At 36.0% G+C, this 25,753-nt stretch overlaps 1 protein-coding gene across 1 annotated transcript in view; it reads right to left on the reverse strand.

Annotated features, from left to right (window-relative positions):
- The window catches only part of me1 (malic enzyme 1, NADP(+)-dependent, cytosolic), a 148,732-nt gene that overhangs the window by 33,942 nt on the left and 89,037 nt on the right, over window positions 1-25,753 (reverse strand). Inside the window, exons 4-6 of the mRNA XM_041253235.1 lie at window positions 19,620-19,695; window positions 16,407-16,568; window positions 940-1,043 (exon numbers count right to left, since the gene is read on the reverse strand). Of these exons, the coding sequence (XP_041109169.1) occupies window positions 940-1,043; window positions 16,407-16,568; window positions 19,620-19,695 (342 nt within the window). The remainder of the gene's footprint in view (window positions 1-939; window positions 1,044-16,406; window positions 16,569-19,619; window positions 19,696-25,753) is intronic.

Raw genomic sequence — 25,753 nt, forward strand, 5'->3', positions numbered from 1 at the left:
AGATCCACATTTTGATGATCTGTCTGGCTGACTCAGAATAGATTTGGTTCATAACTGGTTTGGTTGCTGTTGAGAATATACAGAGATATTACCAGAGTCCCCCACCACATGGGGAAAGAGACCATTCTTTTATGTTCAGTTCATTATGCAGTATAATTAGGACATCTATCCTAAATAACCTTTTATGTGACTTTCAATGAGAAATGTTCTGATTATACTGTATAGAGAACTTGGCAGCAGGTAAAGGGAGTCAATGAAAGAGGGAAGAGCTATGTAATTGACAGGAGGCTCCAGGATCCAGACCATTCAGCCTCCTGCAATTTCATAAAATAACATTACATTGAAGTAAAAAATACAAGTCAAACCCAAATATAAGCCTTCTTTTTCAAATCCAAATCCAGTTTCACCTATTTTGAATTTAAAGTATGCTGTTTTCACCATATTCAGCAAATACAATTAAGGGATCTAATTAACTAACTTTATCTACAACTAACATCTAATGAATAAACTAAAAACAAACAAAAAACTATTTATATTGTGTTGCAAAAAAAATGCAATTACCACTGTAGTATGAAGTTGCAAGTAATTGTTATTAATCAATTAAGATATGTAACAGGGACATATCAATATTATACCAACATTGTTTTACATAGTTCTATTTTAATGTCTTAAATATGTGTAGGACATTCATGATTATGCAATATTGCTATACTAGTGTAATGGTGGATGCACTAAGGCACCCCTATTGCATATCTATAGACTTTATTAACATTTAACTGAACTTCAATAAACTGATAGTCTCACAAAAAAAAACGCTTTACCGATGCAATGTTATCCAACTCAAACTGATTTGGTAATTTTGTTAAAGTTTAGAAGCTAAACCACCATAATGGAACATTTCTCTACATTAACAGTATAAGAGGGTGCTTCCCCGTGTACCTGTCAGTCACAGCTTTCATAAATTTATCCAGGAGATCATCATAGGCTTGGCCTCTCACTCTCTTGTGTCGCAATCCAATATACAATGGGTCTTTCAGAAGCTCCTGTAAAAGAAAAAAGAACATACATTCTTGCTGTAGCAATTAACATTTAATACGAAGACTGTTTATTATATTACCTCTGGAAATCCTTGCACTATCTACTGAGACATGTCATTTTTAAATATATCTTTATGGCCAATGGGTTCAAAATTTGGAATATGATTTTTTTTTTTTGTTTTAATCATTTTCTCTTTCTGATTATTTGGCATTTTGTCAAAATAAGTTTAGCATTTTCATCAACAACAGAAAAAAACTGAAGCTGGTTGTCTTGTATGTCTGAAAAATAAATGTGTTATGCCAATGTAATATTCTGATTTGACTAAAACAGTAAAAAAGGACTGGAAGGAGCCAAAAAGAAAAGAAAGCAAATTTAATTTTCCATGCAATTAGAGAACTGACCCACATTCCTGGCACGCCTGTTGATACAAGTCGTACGATTTCCCCCCACTGTTGCGATAATCCAAAGAAATGTGCTTCCAAAAGCTAAGCTTCTATTTCAGATTCCAGTTTCCCATTCAGACACTCTGGCATTAATCAGACAATGCACTTCCTTACCAGAAACCTGTGGTTATTCAGATATTGTATTTTTATTTCCTTTCACCACAATTCAGAAGTCTTGGAAGTGTTGGTTAAGGTACAGAGCCAGAGGTAACAGACAATGGCACAGGTGCATAGAGTTGTTCAGTGAATAATAAAGGTTAATGCTGCTTTAATTTGATCAATTGTGTTGATAAACAAGCTACTTGATTACATTTTTTAATTTGTCAGTTTTTCGTTAAGTATATGAAAAACTACAAAGCAGTATGTAATGCAATATGTAATCTGAACATTATTCAGCAGGTTTCATTTGACTTTCTGAAGCAAATTAATTATATAGGGTGATGCAAAACTTTTGGCCATAGCTGTAAGGGTCTACTATATGTTAGAATAAGTACATGATGTAAAATAAAATATCTAAATTGTGTTCATATAGTTTTTTTTTTATTATTATTATATGTCTCAATCTTAAAATTGTAGGCGAGGCAAAACTTTTGGCCATAGCTCTATATTGTGATTTATAAAATGGGTTGGGAGATATCTGCGTCCTGATTGGCTGATGGGCGTTCCAAGCCATTTAATTATTACAGTGCAACCAACGGGTAAAAACAAGTCCTAGCAACTAAGACTGTTTACAAAGTGTTTATGAACGTCAAAAAAAATAAACTTTGAATTGGCTGACATTTTTTTCCCCAATACAAATAAAATAATAATACAATGTCAGACTTCCTCCAGGTAAATTTTAACTTGTTTGGCAATTCCAGTGTCCACATATTCCTGGAGGATTTAGATAACAGTTTGGTAATGGAACTGACAGTAATACTAACTTACGGCATCACACATCCCAGCAACAGCAACTATGATACAACACTCTACAACATCAGTCAACATGTAACCCAGCAACCACAAAAGCATTGACCACATTGCAAAGACAACAGTCAGAAGGTGTTCTTCTCCTAATTTGTGAACTGTGGTATTGCTTAGCATGTCGAAAGATTTGGGGATCTGATCAGCAGGTCCGATCTATCCAAGCTGGCACTGATTGTTAGAAATGTTGAAATTGTAAACACTTCTAGTATTCCTCAGGAAGTTAATGATGTTTCTTTGAAAATGGCTGCCTGTATAAAATTTATGATTCGAGATCGGGCAGTAAAGTTTTAGTTTGTCTTTTCTCAGCAGTGTCACGATGCTGCTTGTGTATTCAGGCAGGAGTCTTTGTTGTCTTTTCTCAGCAGTCAGTTGCGTTGCTGTTTGTGTATTTGGGTAGCCACATCTTTTATTGGCGATTTTAATATATGCATCACTCAAGCTATTTTTGAGAAGCAAAAAATGGTTCAAAAAGTGTCTTAATCGAAGCAATACAGTATATTATAAAAAAGATAGAAGCTAATCCAGGACTTCTTGTGAGATGTAGATCAGATTGTATCATGCAGCACTCTTTATGATATTCTATCTCTTTACTGTAGCATTGTACCAAATAGTTTCTGATCTGTATTTGTTATTCAAATCTAGTATGGATGTGCTGAAATAAGAAATTCAGTCCAAAGAAAATAAGTTGCTGGCTTGCTGCCAGTCCAAATAAAAATCAGAAAGCAGCTTTGATTTCTAAGCAACAGTTTACAGTTACCAAAAAATAATGAAAACATGCTCTGAACTAAAATCTAATGTTTCTTTCAAATCAGCCAGTGTTTATGTATACATTTAGGTGCTCAAATTAAATTAACACATTTTTTTCCAATATATTCTAATGATAAAATAAATTTTAAAAACTCTGACATTGCATTACATTGTACTACATAAAAAGGGGAAAAGTTAATGGCTGTGTACATGGTAAATTTATGAACAAATATTCATATAAATATTAAGGCGTAAATGTAAGTATAGGCGCAGTACAAATAACTGAAGATGCAAAATTCAGATTGCATCGCAGCCAGGCAATTATTTTGCACTGCAGCCTATGTAAGCTTAAGAGCAATGCAAACTACTCAACACGCACAAATAATGATCCGCAATTATAATGAGGGTCTCAATAGTGCATCGGTCTATTTAAAAATGTAAGTTTTTTTTTTTTTTTTTTTTTTTTTAAATGTCAGAGGAAGGGCAGCAAAGTCCTCTTGGCGCACGGAAAATAAGTTTTCTGAGAAGGAGCTGAGAGTCCTTACAGCTGAGGTCACGCAGCATGAAACAGTTGTTTGGAAAAGCCTCAGCCAACATCAGTTATGCTAGTATCCTTAGGAAATGATATGTATTGGCCTGCCCTTTTCAACATGACATCCAGAAATGTGCCTAGCGCTCTGGAAAAGGTGGATTGGGCTTTCCCACCAAACATTCCAACTGTGGTCTGAAAGGAGCCAGAGGCTAAGTAGTGCAGAGAACACAGCACTTTCACACGTGCAGGAATAGCGGTTCCTAGATTGATGCTATGATCTAGCTCCAACATATCAGCTATTAGGTCCAGAATGACCTGCCGAGTGAGACGATAATACTTTAGCACCGCATCCTCCAGCATCACAAGCTAAGTGACCCTGGGATTGAATATGCAGGGTTTTGTTCGTGTTCCTGCCTCGCCTCAACAAGAGCTAAGTGTCTCTGCTTCAGGAAGTGTACCACAGCACCCATCCTGAAGTCACTGACAAGTCTCTGCAGGTGTGTGCTTTTATACAACTCGTAATTACTCACTTCTTCAATAGTTTGCACCTTGTAAGAAAAGGTGTAAAGTTTTAGGAAGGTCAGCAATTGCCTAAGTCCAAGGCAAAATCCTTACATCACATTATAATTTTTGCGTCCGCTTGGTACCCAGATCCCACCCAATTCCATGCTTTTTTCTTCACTGGAATGCATTTCAATATAATTTAAATGGATTAATGATGGCAAAGTGCAAATTTCATAGTGGGTGCAGAACACCATTCTTTAGATTTGCCGCATTAAGGGGGTTTTGCACCCGCAAATCGCTTTGTGCGTATCCTTATATCTACCCCCAAGTGTCATCTGTAAGAAATAGTATAACTTGCACATATACTGATTTAAAGTCCGATGGTAAATTGTTTTCTGACAGCTACTCTGTGTATTCCACACATAATGCTACAAATGCTGCTTAACAGAATATTCACTCCAGTTAATAAAAAAGTAACTTATTTATTGTTGTATACCACATTATAATATGTTTATCAAATAACAGATGCCATCTAATGTTACGAATAAAGAATACGTGGTGATTTCTGCTAGATATTGGTATTAAAGCGACTGATCCCCCTCCAGTATGAAAGATCCACTTCAATAAATGGTTAAATCACATTAAATTAAGTCACATCCCAGGTATTGTTTAGCACAGTAAAAATATAAACCACAGGAAAAGTGTTACCTATGGTGACACTAGTTTTGCTAACACTTTTAACCAAAATAACATACATTACTAAAAGGCACATGCTACAGTATAATTCACAGGGCTTCTATTCAGTTAATCGGAAAAGGTCGAAATACCGCTGCCATTTAAATCTTTAACGGAAATTGGAACTACTATTTAGATCAATATACACTTTACAAAAATAATTCAGCAGAAATGTTATATCATGAACAAAATTAGTAAGATTGCAAATTAATCATTCTGCTCCCAATCTGTATCAACTAAATGCCACCACTTTTCTCAGTTCAAGGCAGTGATGTCATGCTTCAGAAATGCTAATCCACTTAAAAAGAGCACTGTAGCAGTGTAGCATGTGGAAGCAGATTCTGTGTGGGATTCTTGATGGCTGGTACAGCACATTGCATTTGGGCAATTAACCTGCCTCCCCGTCTAGACTTAAACATTAAACTTCATGGGGCGGAAAAAGGCCACCTGCTGTGATGTTTTAAGACAAAAAGTTAGTAACATAAAAGAGAGGATCCATCCTTCAAAGGCCCTACGCATATAAAGAGGGGATCCGTCATTGTGGAAACCCAAACGGGGGGGCGGTCACCATCTCTGAGATGATCCGACATACGAAGAGGGGTCACCGTCGGCAAGATGACCCATACAAAAGAGGCTCGCGAATCAGAAAGAAAAACACTGATTAGTAATATTAACACATAAAATAGGTTCCGACTCTTCAATGGCCAAACATATGCACTAAGGGGGTTCCGTCGCTGAGGATACTGGACATACAGGAGGGGGGCCACTGTCTTTGAAGTGACCCGACATACAAGGAAGGGCACCGTCTTTGAGGTTACCCGACATATGAAGAGGCTCGCGAACTGGAAAGAAAACAAAGTTAGTAGATGTTAGAACATACAGAGCGGGGTGTTTCCGCCTCTTCAAAAGCCCAACATAATAGAAGGGCGTTTCCGTCGCTAAGGAGACCTGACAAACAGGAGACCTGACAAACAGGAGAGGGGTCACCATCTTTGAGGAGACCCGACAAACAAGAGTGGTTCCACCACTTGGGGCCCTCACATGAATAGAGGCATCAGAACTTGAAAGAGAAGGTGGCAAAGAATCATACATGCTAAAGGAGGCGTTTGGCCGGGGATCCCCTCCGACTCACGGAGAACCCTTTTCTAATGAGGTAAATGAAGTGGCGCTTAACCCTTTGAGTAGTGAGTTTTAGAATGTTTTGATGGGCCCACTGGAGTGAGTTTTTTTTTTTTTTATTTTTCATATTTACACTCCTCACATCGACACATTTGTTAGTAGGCCTATTAGCAATTTATTACACAATAAAAATACGTAAAACAACTATTTTATAGTAAATAAACAAAACAAATATTAATTGTTATTTTGTCACAGCGAAAGGTTTTGACAAAAATAGCAGGTAATCAATAAACAACGATCTGGATCAAGCACAATACGTCCTGAAAAAAAAAAAAAAAAAAACTTGATCGAGAGAGATACATCATATCCGGGTAAACACGTGGTGAGGGTGTAGGCAGTGAGGAAAATGTAGGTCAATGATCTTGTCACGTTGTCTGTGTTTGGGCGTCTCCTCGACTGGATGACTTGTGTGACATTTTCTAGAAGCTGCGAGACGAGGCAGTGCCTGATCTTGCTGAAAGAGATTTTTTTTAGATGTAGTTTTGTGGAGGATGAAGGCGATCAACACGGCCATGTCAAGCAAGTGGAACAATAACTTTTTGTACCACGAGAGACTGTTGCACAAATCTACAAAAACTGGACACCTGTAACTTGATGTTGAATATAAACTTCACTGACACACTCACTGACCAGTACCTCATTGAATTAGTGGTCCCCAGGGAGTATGAAACAACAGCCTTGAAACAACAAACCCACTTGCACTGATGAATAGGAGATTGGAAGGAGATTTAGGTTTACGTTCTGAAATGTATTTCACCATAAAAGAATATGGGCATAGAGGACAGTCAATTTCTGAAAGTTGAGTAAAAATTGTCCTTGCCGAAGATGATCAGTTTTTGAAATGCGTATTAAGAGAATAAAATGAGAATCTAGACTATGTGTAAGGTCACTGTAGCGAATACCCAACAAGATCAACAAGCTGATCTCCATTTGAAAAGGAACTATTGGTTATTGTGAGCCTATGCAATACAATGCGTACAGCAAAGTACAGTCTACATTGGAACCGTGGATCTGGAGACCTGCAGTATTCATTGACACAGATTGACGTCTGTATATGGAAATGTTTTAACATGTCTAATATTAAATACTTTATGACTCGAGAAAGTAACTGAAGCAAATGTTAAAGTGGAAACTGTTCTAGAAATAGAATATAACTTCCTGTTTTAGAGTGTGTAAGAAATCTATTAAGTTTGTTTGAAATGTGCAACTCAAAAGGAGTTGCCTCAAATGCAGAGAATTTCATCATTGCCCCATTTGAGTTAATCTGAATAATCAACTGAGGTTGATAACATATTAGTTTGATATATCACGTCAATTAAATTAACATGGTAAAACTAATTTGCTAAATTAGGTACTGGAATGTTGGATTCTGTTTTGAATGGGAAGTTGAATTAATTCTCGTGCATATTGACATGATCAATTACAATGAGAAACGGGTACTGAAAATACTAATGCAAAGTAGACATTTTGTGTGATAAGACATATTCAATATTAGTATATTAACCATGTATGCTAATGATGTTACTGTTGTTGTAATCGTTTGACTATGGAATCAATGAACTGCATATTACTATTCCAATAACCAGTAGCCTTTCCTTTATGAAATATTAGATTAGTTGTGCACCCCTTTTTCCCTTAAATAAATGATTGTTTTGTATTTCTGACACGTTGTGTCGATGTCAATTATTGTCAAGGGAATCCGAGTTCTACATGATATCCCCGAACTATTATGGTATGTCTCAGTTACTAACATTTGGACGTTCTTAAACAGTGCGTCTACAGACTAATTTATATATAAATAAATTGTATACCAAAGTCACTACAGTGACTAAGGTTTAAATATAAGTTAATTGGAGGAGGATGATAGGGCGCACGGGCCTAGTCACCCCCCGAACCACACTTAGGTTAACATATGTTGCCTGTTTTGTTACCTGTTATAAGAATACCATAACTGCTGGAGCTTAATGACAAAGCAGCTTAATTTATAGCTCTTGATATATAAGAGCTTAATTATACACTGCTGTGCAAAGGTCTTAGACGTGTTGCATTGTTCTACTGATGCATTATGAGCATCGACTCAAAGCCTCCACTAGTGTTTTCTACTATTATTAAAACCTTGACTTGCATAAAGAAGCATAAACATTGAGTGAAATAGCTTGCATCACTTGATTTTCAAAGTGTGGTATCCGGAGCATAATCAACATGTACAGAGAAACATCATCTGTAATTGACAACCAGGACTGGAAGACCCAAAAAGTTGTCTACAAAGATGAGGAATACCTGAAGATAATATCCTTCTTGAACACAAAGACAAGCGTTGAACTATATATATATATATATATATATATATATATATATATATATATATATATATATATATATATATATATATACACATACACACACACACACACACACACACACACACACACACACACACACACACACACACACACACACACAAAGTGCTTTACAAGATGTAGTAATACTTTAAGTACAGAGAAATGCATAATACATGATATACAGAAGGAAAAAAACAAAACAAAGAATGAATACTGTTCTTGAGAATCCTCCAGCAGGCAATGAAACACAGTATGACATATTTTAAACATATCTGTTTACTAGACCAAAACAGTCATGCCTGTCTGATTAGTTATGCCTCAACTGAAGAGGGAATCGATTAGTTTTGAACTGGAGAGAGAGTGACAGAGCGAGACATTGTGAAAAATGGGTACTATTTGTTGTTTAGTTTGAAGTGTATACTTACCGTTAAAGTGCAATAAAGTTGTGAAACGAGTCACAGCTCCAGCTCCTTCATTTTAAAAACACTACATTTTTTTAAACTTCATGTTTACTATTATATGAATAATGTAAGTCATTATGTAATGTTTCATGCTATGCAGCGTGACAATATTTATTTTAACGAATGCCAATTATTTTTCCAATATGGTTACTTCACATATTAAAATACAGACTAAGTGGTCATTTATATTTATTTTTATTCTTTTGGAGCATACAGAAGATAAACACATTGTAACTTTATATCTTAGTTTTTATTTATTGTATTTATTTTTTACAATGGTGGTTTATAATGTAATTTGGAAATGTATGTGTGTGTTTAAAAAACATTAGAGTTTTATTGGAGAGGGGCTTCATGGTTCAAAGTGTGTCGAAGGCTGCCCTCAGGAATAGACTGTCAAGTGACAGACTGCATCCTTGTCATAAGAGCTGAGGGACCTCACTTGAAGGAGTCTGATTTTGGGAAGGCCCTGGCAAAAGTTCAGAAATGAAAAGGAAATAATCTTCTGCAAAAAACAGCTGCAAAAAAGTGACTTGTGTTTCTACCAAGTTTTTATTAAAAAAAGGTAATTTCAAAAGACCTAATTCTTACTGACTAATTGAAAACTTTGTTTTTAAATTTTAATTTTTTTGTTGTTCTTCAGAAACACAAGGTCAGTATACAAATACTGGAGTTCTGTTGAATTTTAAAATCATAATATATTGACCCCCTCACTAAAGAAAATATCCATCTAAAAGTTTGATGGGGGGGGCAAATTGACCCTAAGAGAGTAAGTCCTGGAGCAAACATTGCATTTAAAAAAACTGTTTGTAACTATCCTCATGTGAATTTCTTTTAATTTAAGTTCAAACATTCTTCTGAAAGTGGTCCAAAATGGCTCAGAACGCATCTGACAGCATGTACAACACCAGAGAACACCCCAGCCCAGCCTAAAGACTGGTTTTGCCTCAGGAGTTTTAGTCAAAATGATCATTGGCCACTCGCACATGAAACGAATAAAACACATTGGCTATCAAGACTGTCAATTTACTCATTCTAGAAAACCCCTTTCTCCTAGAGCTCACTCACAGGACTGTACAGTAAATGCATCACTGCCAAGATTATTCTTCTATGGCTGGCATGTCTTATATAGACATATAAATGAGCTAAATATGCATTGTGAAGGTTAGTACATTAGCCCATTATCCATAACTACCTATTTTATGTCAGGTACAACAACAGACTCAGTAAACACATTTAATCTTGACTTTTATTCAACTTTCAGGGAAATGCCCTTAAAGTCTTACTATGAGGGAAAAAAATGATAACAGTGGATGCTTAAAGACACACTTTAAAGTAATACATTCCTGTGACCTCATATCATTTTTTTCCTTATATCTGTATGTGACACGTGAATGTTTTTGAGTGCAGATTTATAATAACATCTGATCAGTTTTAAGCTGTGACTCCCTAAAAAAGTACTCAGAATTGCATCTCTCTTTTAAGATATCGAACCAGGGGTTTTGGATATTGATAGCCTACTAGTTCTAAATTATCAAACCCTGCCCTAATCAAGCCCCCCCCCCCCTCCCTCCCTCCCTCCCTTACAACTTCCCACATGACACAAACCTTCTCACCTGTAAATGTGAATGAGTGTGGGTGTGTCATGTGAGTAGTCCAGACCCAATGAGAAACTAATGTTGCTGGCTCTATATGAGGTACAGTGCCCTGGTGCTAGAATCTAGTGCTATAGCATAACATCCGCACCCCTGATTTCACAAGTGTCTTTGTAACCTGCTTCTCTTTCTACATTATAAAAAATATAAAAATAAATAATTGAATACACGTTTATCAGGGCAGCAGTCAGAGAGACAGATGGAAATTATTACCAGTTTACATTATGCTTTGCATGCAAGCAAAGCAACTAGTATAAATATAACCTTCAACTGCAATTCGATAGGATCTGTAGCCTAGAGGTATATCTTAGTCACTCCTATACTAGATAATTGATTGATTCATCTGCCAAGTCTTCCAAAACTCAGTGTGCCCAATATTGTACTCCCATATAAGTGTTTAAATACAGGCATTTGTAAACCAGCTTTACTCAACATTTTGGGCTTGGGGATGTTTTTTACTGATGTAATGCCAGCTACAGAAAGTGGTCTATATTCTCAGATAGTGCATGCATTGCAAAACCAATGTATACGCATGTATACAAAATTGAACTGTGTAGTAGCTTCAGCAGTTTACCCTTATTTTCTAAATAATAATAAAAAAAGAAAACTATAAATTAAAAAATAAATACATTTTTTGTTGTTTTATACAAATGTAATAATGCTAAAATTAGTTGATTCCGTTCAGGTAAACTTTGCTTCAAAGTAGGCCAGGGGATTGTGAATCAGTAGCTTTCCCTTACAGATGGATTACAGCTTCTTTGTAATGGAGGCATGAGCATCAGACATATTCCGTGCAGCCCCTCCAAACTCTCTAAAGTAACCAGACTCTCCCAATGGACACTTTCTTCCCAGAGCAGAGGTTATTGAACCAGACTCAACACAAGTGTATACTGTTTGAAGTTTAATATATAATTTCAAGGATTTTACATTTCATTGTATGGCTGCACTGTTTCCACGTTTGAAATACAATGATGTCATTGGGTCCTGATCTGAGCCCCTGGGGCAGAGGCAGAAACAAGACAAGGAGCTTTCAATGTGCTTCTCTGTGGCCACAGATAATAATGAATGGGATCCCAGTCTTCCCTCCTATGAGTATCACTGTTTGTGGCTTATGTAAGGAAAGGGAGCTTTCTCATTGGCCCAGAAACTGCCTAAATTTATAAATAATGTAGGCTTTTCTGTATCACTTCAACCCAAAAGCAGGACTTTAAATAACGATTTTGAGCGGTGAAGGTCTGCTTTCATCCTAAAGGTTTACTTTAGGCTTACACTTTTTTCCTAATATTTTGAGTTAACGTATCAGTAATTAATCAAATAATTACCACTTCAGAGAAATCCTTATTTATTAAAATTTCAATTTTTTTAATTAGGAGGTATGTTTTAAAAAACCTACTCAATTATTGTTGATGTTGACAGCGCTCATTAAATATGAAAAAGTTTGTCTCTTTCTCCCATGAAATTCTTATACTGAAGGAAAATCTTTCGTTCAGAGTGAAATGCTGCTGACATTCATAAGGTCTGGAAGCATGAAATGATTTAGTGCAAGAGGGGACACCCAAACTGAAGACGACGGATGGATGATGTAATCCATTCCTGCTTGAATGTCATGGCAAAGAATAGCAAATAATCTTAAGTAATTGTAGCAAGACCTACAGCAATAAATAGCATGCAGTGTGCAAGTGAAACAGAATCAAACCTATGGCAGTATTATGTCTTCAGTGGCAGTGATTTAAAGCAGCCACATTTCTGAAATGCAAAGTGTGCTAAGTTAGCTAGACAGCTGATCAAACACAGTGATCTAAACCAGGGTTTCCCCAATCCTGATCCTGGGGGACCCCTGTGTCTGCTGATTTTCATTCCAACTGAGTTCAATTATTTAATTGAACCCTTAATTGAACTATTCATTATCTTAATTAAACATTTTGAATTGTGTTCAGCTTTTAAAACAGTTGGTGATTTCAAGTTAACTATACAATTCTATAAGTAACTTGAAAATCGGCAACTTTTTAGGAGCTGAGAACAATTAAAAAAGTCTAACTAAGCAGGTTATTAGTTCAATTAACAGTTTGATTAATTGAGAGACAGCAGACACAGGGGTACCCCATGACCAGGATTGGTAATGGGACTAGATCTGTTACGTTGTAAATTATTTTCAACTAACTTAAAATTTGTATATTGAATTTGTCATATATATATATATATATATATATATATATATATATATATATATATATATATATATATATATATATATATATATATATATATATATATATATATATACACATACACACACACACACACACACACACACACACACACACACAGCGCTCTGGAAAAAATTGAGACCACTGCAAAATTATCAGTTTCTCTGGTTTTACTATTTATAGGTATGTGTTTAGGTAAAATTAACATTTGTTTTGTTCTATAAACTGACAACATTTCTCCCAAATTCCAAATAAAAAATATTGTCATTTAGAGCATTTATTTGCAGAAAATGACAACTGGTCAAAATAACAGAAAATATGCAGTGTTGTCAGACCTCAAATAATGCAAAGAAAATAAGTTCATATTCATTTTTAAACAACACAATACTAATGTTTTAACTTAGGAAGAGTTCAGAAATCTATATTTGGTGGAATAACCCTGATTTTCAAGGACAGCTTTCATGCGTCTTGGCATTCTCTCCATCAGTCTTTCACATTGATGTTGGGTGACTTTATGCCACTCCTGGTGCAAAAATTCAAGCAGCTCGGCTTTGTTTGACTTGTGACCATCCATCTTCCTCTTGATCATTATTAGTGGATCATGGATTAGTCATCTGCTTACCGGAGGAGGGCTGAAGAGCCAAATGGCCTCGTCTCACACCTAACTTTTCTTATAACCTTTTAATCTGAAATCTACTGACTAGAAGCATCACAGGATTTGCTGCAAATACACCACTCCACCATGATCATGTCTTATTGTCTGTAGTTATTCAAGATATTGTTGTTGGGTTAAATGATGTAAAAACAAAGTTTCCTCTCCCACACTGTAGCCTTTTGAGCACTAAGGGCTAGATTCTCAAAACTATTTACTTCAAATCATTAGCACACTTTTTTTCCAGAAAGGGAAAACATACCTGAAATAAACAACTGACATTATTTTATGGACTTTTGTTCCTTGGAGTAAACAGCAATCAGAATCTAGCCCCAAGTACTATTTCTTGCCTTCTTGTAGTATACAATATTTGTATTGTTCATTACTAGTACAACCCTGAAAATACATAATGGTGCCACAGTATAGTTAAGCTTATTCATACAATAGTGTGCAATAAAAAAGCTCTAGTATGTTCCAGTAAGATTAAACTACAGAATCAGTAGAGGGTTGTAATAAAAAAAGTGTGTTCTAGAAAGTTCTAGAAATGCGTTCGAGTTCATCTGTGCCCTTGCCCTATAATAACCCCGTATCTTATATAACTTGTTTTTGTCACGTTTATATAACTTGTTTTTGTTAGAATGTTCTAGGGAAAGGGATGGTTTATTCAGAGGGCCGAGCCTCGAGGGAGTGATCTGGCCAATCACTCCCTCGCACGCAAAAGCCTAACTTGGTAAGTTATAAAGGACGGGGTTCTCCCCTGCTCTGATGAGAGTATGCCGTGAGGATTAGCGCGCAGTCCTGCTCGGTAATTTCTTGGAGACAGCTGCTTTCTCTTACCAGGGTCGAAGGGCTCTCCCGATCCGCTTGGAAGGGTAAGAATTAGTTCAGTTGCGTCTCATGGATTGTATTGATCTGTGATTAATATAATCTTTGTATGTAACCTTGTTGGGTTGTGTCCCGTTAGGGATAACATTATTCGCAGTATAGCATCTGTGTATGTAACTGTGTGTGTGTGTGTGTGTGTGTGTGTGTGTGTGTGTGTGTGTGTGTGTGTGTGTGTGTGAAATAAAGGACCTTTTAAAATTACTCTGAAGTAATTGTCTTATTTACTTCCACATCAACGTCCTTTTAAATTTAAAGTAATTATTTCACACAACAAGGGTTGACTGGAAGTAATACACTGGCTTTGAGAAAGTCTGTAATTTTCTTCAAAAGCACAGCAGACCAAGATCAATGGTTACATTGCTTGAGTAAATCGGATGTGGATCTATGGAGCCTATGGCACAGAGACCTGGCAAACCTGGTCCATCATCGTTTGCCCCTTAAAAGTACTGTGGTTTAACCAACTGAGGTGACCACATCCTGTGGGATGGATCGGTTTAACAAGTAACAAATCAGCACAGATGTCTGAAATCTTGAAGACAACTTACGAAAAAAAGACTTTTGTCTGTGCTATTTTTTCCAGATCATGAAATCTTCTACACCCACTTTCAAAGTTTAGCAAGCCTAATCATGTTTCTATTTGGTTTCACACTTCAGGGGTTTTCTCATAAATCGTGCTTACTGTACATGAATTAAAGAAATTATTTTTTCTAATCACTAATAAAATTTTAAAAGAGCAACTTCATACAGGTATCAAATATGAGAGTTATCAACAACTATATTCATCTTGTTGTTAAATTCACCTAGTATCATTTTACCACTAGGGGCAGAGTGTGTCAGGTGGAAAGGTTAATGGTTACCATACTGTATGTGGAGATTTGGATAGGAGAAACGCGCCTGCTGTTGCTCTAATATTGAGCAAGACTTGTTTAGCTGCCTGGCATCTATAGCTGCACTAACGCTGCACTTCAAAGCCACAGGGTTTTTCTCTTTAAAACCTGGCCTCATCATTAGTAGAACTAAATGTCAGAGCTTCCAGGCTGCCAGGATCTCTCCACCAATAATTACAAAGCCCAAAGCAGCTGAGCTGTAGAAGACCAAACATGCTGAGAAGGCTCTGAGATCTCAGTGTGGTTTGACATGCAGAAGCAGACACATCCTGTGGAACAGATGTACTGCAGTAGAATAAATAAGACTCGCAGAGAAATAGTCTGCTCAGTTCCACAGTAAGGTATAATATCAAATGAGGAGTAGATCAAGAGAACGACAAAAAAATATATATTTCTCTGTGAAGCACCTTGACAGGAAATGCAGAACTATTCACAAAGTGCTAATACTTTAAAATAATGTCCCTAAATTCACAATGAATTCTGGCTGAATACCACAGAAATATCTTATGCACTTCCTAAGAGTTCTGAAGTAATTCATTTTGAATTCAGCCTTGTTAATCCATCGCGATTAATAATTTAAAAACATTTAGGTTCTCCTTTCCCCTTCCCACATTTCTAATGAATTCACTGTTTATTCTTCACTAATTCAAACACTCTTATTTGCCCACCAGGGAATAGTGAAAAGTGTTAATTCATGTATGTATACATGCTTTATACATGTGAGCACCATAATTTGTTACAAAGGAAGAAGGAATCAATACAGTTAATTAAATCTACACAAATAGGGCTGAATTAAAAATGAATTATTTCAGAACTCAGAGGAAGTACATTGTGTATATTAAGTCATTCTAAATTTGCTTTATTTTGAAGTACTACCCACAAAACTTCAAGCACTGTTTTTTTAAATGTGTTCATAAACTTTTACTGTAGGTTAAGGTTTGAAAAATGAGAATAAACGTTATGTTTCTGTAACAAGGAGGAGGCTGGGGGGAACCGGCGACCCTGCACACCACAAGCGAGTGTTTAAACCATAATGAAAAGAGCCAAGCTAGTTTGTATCCGTGTTATTAGAGCTTTGGACCTCATCTCATGTCACCGATGGGACCCAATCCCTAACTTGTAGAAAAAAAAAAAAAAGAGGTCAGTTTTTCGTGACTGCAAATCTAGATAACATACCTCATTATCTGTGCCTACGTCCAACATCACAGGCAGGCATTGCTGGGGCTTCACTCCACCACAAGCTGTGTAAAGGGCCAGCTTACCCACAGGGATGCCCATCCCATAACAGCCCAGATCTCCTAGTCCAAGAATGCGTTCTCCATCTGTGACAACAATGGCCTGAAAAAAAAAGTCACCAATTAATTAAAACTGTGCATGCTGTTAAAAGATAACCCCTGACAAAAGTTAAATTTTACAAAAATCTACAAAATAAACTTGATTTTTTCACACAAATGTAGTGTACTGTAGGTGGGGCCCAGCAAAGTTGAAAAACTACATTGGCATTGTGATTAGAATGCAATGATGAAGGCATTAAGACTCTCCAGATAAGCTCAATGCAGCTCAAAGACAGATAAAGGCAGACTTAGAGAAAAAGAATAACTCAGTATTGGACCAATAGAACACAGAACCACTCACGATGATGGCAAACACTACAACATAGTAAAGCTACTTACTTTTTGATATGTAAAAGTAAAAAGTCTCCCACTGCCACTTCTGTACATTTAAATTTAACATTGTGGTTATTCTATACCAGGAGTGACAATACCTTTTCTTTATATACATTCAAATTGATATACTTTCTTCTGTACATACTTTTTTCAATACATATTTGTGGCAGGCTGGTGAGTGGATAGAGGCCCAGAGACAGTCTGAAGTTCACAAAAATAACTATTTTATTATAAATAAACACAAAAATGAAAGTGCACAAGGACAAAATAAAAAAATCTTCAAACACAAATAGAAAGACAACAAAACAAAACTTACAAAAAAAATAAGGTTTCCAGGCTGGGCATTGCCTTCACTGGAATCAAACTTACACCAACACACCAACACACCAACACACCAACACACCAACACACCAACACACAACACACACACAACACACCAACACACCAACACACCAACACACCAACACACCAACACACCAACACACCAACACACCAACACACCAACACACCAACACACCAACACACCAACACACCAACACACCAACACACCAACACACCAACACACCAACACACCAACACACCAACACACCAACACACCAACACACCAACACACCAACCTGCTTCCTCAACTCCCTCCTCCCAGATGAGAAGCAGAGGCCTCCTTTTATGTCAGGTGGCTGGACACTGATTGATCATTAATTAAACTAATCATCTAATCAACCCCAGCCACCTGAACACATTGAACCCAGGCAGGTAGGGGAATTTAACCCCATCCCTGCCAATTTCTAAAGGGCAGAGCTGTGCTCTGCCACAATATTATTTACAAACTCATGGTGTAGGCCAGGGGTTTTCAGCCTTTTTTTCAAACTGTACTCCTTCTGCCTGGAGTTTTTAGCTCAAGTACCCTTTTTCAATTTTCACTCGACTGAATGGACAACAGTTGCAATAAAAGGCAAAATATTCTGATTAACACTTTCTTTTTTCCCCCCCCTGTTTAAAAAATAAATAATATATAGATAATATATATAATATATATTATATATATATATATATAGATATAATATATATATATATAAATACAGTTTATGTCACAACAGTTTGGAACTAACAAACTGTTGGTTTAGGTCAGAATATATAGTCTTATTCTTAAAACGTTTAATTACATGCACGGAATTAAAAGATAGCATTTCGGAATCTCTTTGGAAACACTCGTATTCACTTTCTATTCAGCAAAGTTATAATACAAAATAGTCTGCATTGTAAATATTGATCACATTTACTTTCCATCTCAGCAAAAGTATGTGTGCCATTTAAAATGTTTATAATAACTAAAAATGATAAACTTTTTCATTAAAGCCAACATAAAAAATATCCAAAGGTATTCGGTATAACTTTGTCACTTTGTACTTTCTGTTCTGTACTCTTGTGTTTTATTCCTTTGTTTTTGCAAGTTAGAAATATATCCATTTCAACCAGCTGCTATTACTGTTACGAAAAATGCAGCCACACCTAATAAATTAAACAAAAAGGGCCAAATATGAGTATTGTGATTATTATTTGTGTTTACCGGAGCATTTATACTAAAATGCCAAAAATATTGTGTTCATGGATTAGTTTTCAATTATACGACAAGTTGAAAACAGCAAAGTTAATGAGTAGCACATAGTGCTCTCTATAAGTAGAATCGCCAGACCCCTGCTTTACCCACCCATGTATCTCAGTGGAAATCCCCTCAATTGAAATCACGCAGGCGTACAGGTGGAAAGTCCAGACGAGATAGATTTTGTGTTTTGTTTTTCATCTGCGGTTCACTTTGAGCTTCTATACAAAAGTGAAATATACATGCACAGTGTTTTTGAGATAATATATGTAATAACATAAAAAAATCAATTTAAGATCATTCTTTTTTTGTACTTTTATTTGTGCATTTCTGAGTCATCCTGCATACCTCTTATGACCCACAGAAGTACCCCCAGGGGTATGTGTACCCCCGATTGAAAGCCCCTGGTGCAGGCGATGAGTCGTATTCTTTGAGACTTTTAACCCTGTTACATTAAAATGGATCTGCTTATTAACAACGACGGTACCAAATTTGACACATATGTTTTAAATTTTAAATGTTACATGCAATTTGGTAATTAAACTGTCAACTGAAAACTGACAATATGAGAACATGCCAAGAATATTTTATTGGCCTTAGGTGTAAGAAAGGGAAACTGGAAGTTATATTAAAAATTCATAAAATTAGGTTAGAGAAAATAAATATTCCATGAGTATTCAATACATTTGTTACAATGATTTTGCTTAAAGGAAATATATTCCTGGATAATCCTGAGGACAGCACTGTAGAAGTGTCCAGTTTGGATGTTTTCAGTGGACAAATTGTTAACCTTACCCTGTGCCTGCAATATTTCACTGCTATACGGTAAGATTCCAATCAAATGTAATACAGGAGCAATATAAATGTTTTATCAAGTACTAAATAAATATTGTTGACATTTTTGTTAATGCAGTATTGCATCTGTAAGAATAATTGAATAGCAACAGGGAAATAATGCAGGACAAAGCAGCATTATATTTCTTTGATTGAATCCACGCATCTATATGCAATAACAGTGACCTTTCAACTAAGATATACTTGGAAAAATAAAATAAACTTGTTGACTGTATTCAAGTAAAATAAAAGTGTTAATGTTTCTATTCCTGCACTTAAAAAACGTACCTTTACATCATTTTCAGGCCAGGCTTTAAGCAATGTTGAGATGTGATTTCGATCATGGATTGTAATGAAGAGACCCCTGAAATAGAAAATGAAGTACATGTGTATTTAATTTTGAAAACTCATTGCTCATTTTTATTTTATTTTATTTTTAGTCCTTTGAATTTTAGTTGACTGTTTGCGGTAGGTCTTAGCATTCCATAAGCCAAGCAAAATCATATGGTACTGATATAACCTGTATATAACTTCCATATGTGTTTAGCCTATAAGTTTCATTTTCTAACATATATCATCTGATAGTTAAATGAATTCTAAAGGTTAGAAACCAGTAGTAGAGTGATATATAACATTTTGCAGGCAGTCTCTTTAAGCAGTCCCTACAGTAAGATCACCATTCACTTCAGTGCCAAAGCCCTAGGGATGGAATGTGACAGACACAAAGTTCTGCCACAGTATAAAATGCAGAACATTTGAGTGCATGTCATTTGGGAATACACTGTATAATATTTCAAACTGGCAAGAGACCAGCCAGGGGGTAATGCTGTTTCATTTACAATAGATGATCTGTGACCGAGTAGTTGATGATGCTAAAATGATCTGCAGTCCAAAGTCCTAACAGATCATCCATCAGGAAATGTCAGACACACGCTGAACCTGATTCCCACACTGATTCTGGGGTTTGAAAAATGATTTTTAAAAGTTCATACCATAGTTTACATTTATTTCCATGCATGTAAAGGATTGTGCTCAACTAACCAAATCAGAGTCAAGGTGCAGCCAATAATAATAATAATACAATAATAATAATAATGCAACACTCGCTCATTGAATTAAAACAAATACTGTATTCTATCTGCATTAAAAATAAAAACATCTCGCATGTCATACCAAGTCTGTTGCTGAATCATTTTTGAAAATCTGAAACTGTCTTTTATAATGGTTCAAGGATCAGTTTGATGGAAAACAACTCTGAGATCAGACTAGTATTTGTTCTGGGAAATGTATGTCAGCAACAAGATAAGCTTTTCTGAAACATCTGATAAACATCTGATACACCACTGATAGCTTGCTCCACAGAATATAATTTAGCAATATCTTATTTTTACAAATAACTTTTTAAAAACTGCTTTATGGACTTTGAGGATCACAACACAGAGTAATTCTGGTAGCTTGCAATAAAAATGCTGTGAGCTGCAGAATGTAGAATGGGTTGGTTTGGGGATATCTGCCCTGGTTGTAGAAACTGCTTACACCCTATGGAAATAAACTGAGACATCTTGAACAGACTAAACCAGGGTTGTTGCTGACCCCAGAACATGCAATGGTAAGCCCAGCTGAACAGTGGAAGCTTCTACTTTTCCAGTTCCACCTTTCCACTTTTACTAGGTGATGGTGTTTGAGCACTGCTATAATTTTGAAAAATAAATAGGTAGTCTAAAACAACCTAAACCCTAAAATGAAATCTAAAAATAATTAAGTAAGCATTTCTCCCTTACTAAGGCTGTTTTGGGAATTTACTCCCATTGTGTTTAAACCTCAACTTGCTCATCTAAATTCATAACATACTCCACTATTATTTATTTATATTCTCCATTTTTTGTTGTAGTTTTTGTTTCCTAGCATCACTGTGAGTCGTCCACTAATGTCACTTCCTCTAGGAGTGTCCTATTTCAAAATGTGTTAATACCATTATTCTGCAGACGCAAACTAACTGGACCATTTTAAAACCCCTTATTTGTTACAATGTTCTTGCACTCATTTATAATCAGCCATATGTCTGGAATAATTACAAGCCACTTGAATCAAGTTGCAGTACTAAATTGACCTTATTAAGAACACACGTTCATCTCCAAGAACAGGCAGCAGAAACTAGATGCCTGCAAGCCTTGACCTTTGAAGTCTTTCATTTCCAACTCATCACAAGAATGCTTTATCATAAAATACATACTTCTAAATGATGTCTGCAGTCAAAGCCAATTCCTCTCTTCAGACAAAGAGGCACAAAGCAGAATGGTTAAGACCTTCTGATTCATTGTTGGAGATTTCACAGGGGGCTAGGAACTCTACAGCTCACCAAGTCAAAATTCATGTGCACTCAGACAGTTTACATCAAATACATGCGATTAGCACAGAGACTATGTTCTGAAACGCATGAGCAGCCCATGAGTACATGCAATGCCGTGGCTATTTCGATATCTTTGTGACTTGGCTGACTATAAATCATTTTTGCAGTTACTATAAATGAATCTGTTACTTACACTCCAATCACACTCCAATAGAACTACTTTAAAATGGTATAAGTAATCAAAACATTTTCAAATGGCAATAGACTCAAAGTGTTCACAATACAGACGAATTAATCAGATGCATATATTTACATAAAGAAATGTTAGAGCATAAACCTATGTGTCTGTAAACCCCATTGAGCCAAAGCCAGAGAACACAAATCTGGGTGTAATTTTTGACTGATCTTTCATTTGAAACTCACATTAAGAAAGTCACTAAAGTGCCTTTTTTAGCCAGGCGCTTTCTCTCAGTACATGATGCTGAGAGACTGATTCACGCCTTTATAAAACTTCCAGATTAGACTATTGTAATGCCGTTTTCTCTGGTATTCCAAACTGTGCTCTGTCTAGATTGCAGCTTGTGCAAAACGCTGCAGCCAGGATCTTAACTTCAACAAAAAAAAATATGATGATATTACGGCAGTTTTGACAGCCCTACACTGGCTGCTAATTTGATACAGGATTGATTATAAAGTTCTACTCATCACATATAAAGCATTACAAGGCTTGGCTCCATTCTACCTAAGTGACTTACTGGGCCCATATGTTCCAGGGTGGCTGCTCCAATCCCAGGATCCTGGTTATCTCACCATTCCAAACCCAGGCTATATGGCCCCTAAGCTATGGAACAAATTGCTGCTTCCTGTTAGGAAAGCTCCTACTGTAGAAGTTGTCAAAATTATAGGCTGAAGGCACATTTTTATAGTTCAAATCAACTTATTCATTGTCTTTTATATTTTGTTTTTTATTGTTTTTACTGTTTTTTGTTGTTTTATTGTATTTACTACATTTTTCTATCTGCCTTTTTATTGTAATCTTTGTGGCAACTTGTTTTGCGAAAGGCACTATACTAAATACATACTTGATTGATTGATATTTATTTTACTCACAATTCATTCTAAAGTGCACCTCTGTACTTTAAATGTAAATGACCTTCCCTTTACTTTACACTCTGACAGGGAAAAAATGACTATATAACAGGCTAATTCAGTGTTTTTACTATTGAATTTATGACATGGAAAATATGTTGGCCTCCTTTTGCTTTTTGAATTTAACAAAGTTTCCATTATTTCCCAGGGGGTTTCAGCTTTGACCTTTCAAGCTGTTACCAGTTAAATTAATGTAAGTCATATCCTTTGACTCCTGATAGTTTCCGATGGAATTACACCTCAAACTATAATTTGACTAAGATTTAGTAATAGCTTTTTAAACTGTATTATCTCTTTAATAAACATTATATATACACTGGTGGAAACTGCACCTTCAGCAGATGTTTATAGGAATAACGTAAGCCAATATCATTTAGTATACTCAGTGTGTTTAATATGGTCCTGCTGATTTGTATGTAATTGCATGATTAATAAAAAACACGCAGCTCTCAGAAACCCACCCGATGCTTGACCCTACTCTATAAAGTGTAAAATTATAATTAAATGTTAGACTATTTTATTTATTAATTTACTTCAGGGTGAATCCACTGAGAACCAGGTATCTATTACAAGGTATATTACATTAAGTCACGTCCCCATTAGAACCTATTGGTAGCAGCAGTTACTAAATATTCTAAATATTTCAAACTGGTTCTACCTAAACAGATTTAATACGGGTATATCAATTTGTCATGAGTTTTCTATTTAGATTTAATGTCTTAATATGTTTACAAGTGTTCGATGGCTACCTCTAATCCAGATGAGTATTTATTTTTTCTTGCACTCTTTGTAGGACTCGCTTCGCTGATGGGCCTGACATAGCAAAGAGTGTGTGATAAATTATAATCTCAATTTAATTAGAGGCAGCCACCAAACACTTAAGCCCCATTTATACTGGCATGATCTACCCGGGTCAGAACCTACCCGGGCTGGACCCGGTGTCATGAGGGCCGGGTACTCTATTTCACACTGCTTTTTGATAGAGCAGCGTTGACCTAGGTGACAGATACAAGTAAACAATGCGCGTATCAATGCCCCAGAAGCATCTTGTTACTGACACTTCCATCAACGCATCGCTGGATTGAACTGTCGACCCAAATGTTGATTAGAGCAGGTGTTTCTTCATGCCTGCTATGATCTGGCTCATGGCGTGTCTCAAGCAACAACAATATGGCTAAACAGAATAAACAGAAACGTTCCTTGTGGAAGTGAAACCTTCACGCAGCCATGGCTGTTTGTTAATGCGCTGGTGCACGAATGGCCATCAAGCATTTTGTCCTGCTTGAGGTGAATCTGGACCCAGGTAGGACAGCCAGTGTGAAAGGGGCTTTCTTGTACAAACATGCACATGAACTGCAATTCTCTTTGCCAGCACTGTATTTATTTTACCCTGACCAGCAACATCAGTTAAAACAGTATGATAAATAGGACCAATGACCAACTCTCATCTGTGCTAATATTTCACATGATAGAATTGGAAATTAATGTTAGTCTGTGGTAGCTTTTAACTTAATCCTATTCAGAGTATGACAACTAAAATAATATTTCTATACACAGCAGATTCTTTTCAAAGTGTGGATGCTCCAGGAGCTTTTAGTACCAGACAAATTATCAATCAGTCCTATCAATTTAGATTTTAACTACTTGATTACTTCAAAAGACCACCACAAGATTGCCAAACCAGTGTCATTTTATCACCATGTTGGATTTGGGTTACCCTGGTCACTGCTACTGTACACTGTAATCATAATAATAAATGAAACGCATAAACCTAAAGGTTCTGTAATATTGTAGTTAATATTATTTATTTAAATTGCACACATTAAACATAAAAGTTACTTTTGCAGGATGGAATGCTTTGCATGAAAGATTTAAAACATACAGTAAAACATGTAGTACTGTTATTGTAGTTTCCAAACACTAAATCACTCTGGTAATTGCGTTTTCTTTTTATTGTTTAAAATGCATTGCTTTTTATTTTTTATAAGGTTCCATACCGTAGTTCCTCCAAAAGCACTAGAGTTCATTTCCTTGAGGGCTGGCAGACATTGTTAGCAGCTTTCTATCTCCTCTACATTAAGCAAGACACACTTTTTTTCATCCAAAATAAAATATATATCATAAGAAAGAGGAACTGTGTCCCACTACAGGGATTTCAAATAGGTATATAACTTACAAATCAGAATTTTAAACTTTAAAGTCCTTTCCAATTTAAAAAAAAATAAAGTGGCATAATTAAGTGATTTTACTTGAAAAAGCGATAATTTATTGAACTATTTGTCAGCGGACTGTTATTTACTTATCAGTGCATGTTTTAAAACTGTTGACCCTAGCCCCTTTTTCACTGATGTCACTGACATGTGATTAAAAACACCAATTGGTTTGTCTCTTTAAAAAAAAAAAAAGTTATATACACACACACACACACACACACACACACACACACACACACACACACACACACACACACACACACACACACACACACACACACACACACACACACACACACACACACACACACACACACACACACACACACACACACACACACACACACACACACACACACACACAGCTCTGGAAAGAATTGAGACCACTGCAAAATTATCAGTTTCTCTGGTTTTACTATTTTATAGGTATGTGTTTGGGTAAAATGAACATTTTTGTTTTATTCTATAAACTACTGACAACATTTCTCCCAAATTCCAAATAAAAATATTGTCATTTAGAGCATTTTATTTGCAGAAAGTGACAACTGGTCAAAATAACAAAAAAGATGCAGTGTTGTCAGACCTCGAATAATGCAAAGAAAATAAGTTCATATTCATTTTTAAACACCACAATACTAATGTTTTGACTTAGGAAGAGTTCAGAAATCAATATTTGGTGGAATAACCCTGATTTTCAAGCACAGCTTTCA

This window comes from Polyodon spathula, chromosome 6 (assembly GCF_017654505.1).
Source record: "Polyodon spathula isolate WHYD16114869_AA chromosome 6, ASM1765450v1, whole genome shotgun sequence".
NCBI lineage: Eukaryota > Metazoa > Chordata > Actinopteri > Acipenseriformes > Polyodontidae > Polyodon > Polyodon spathula.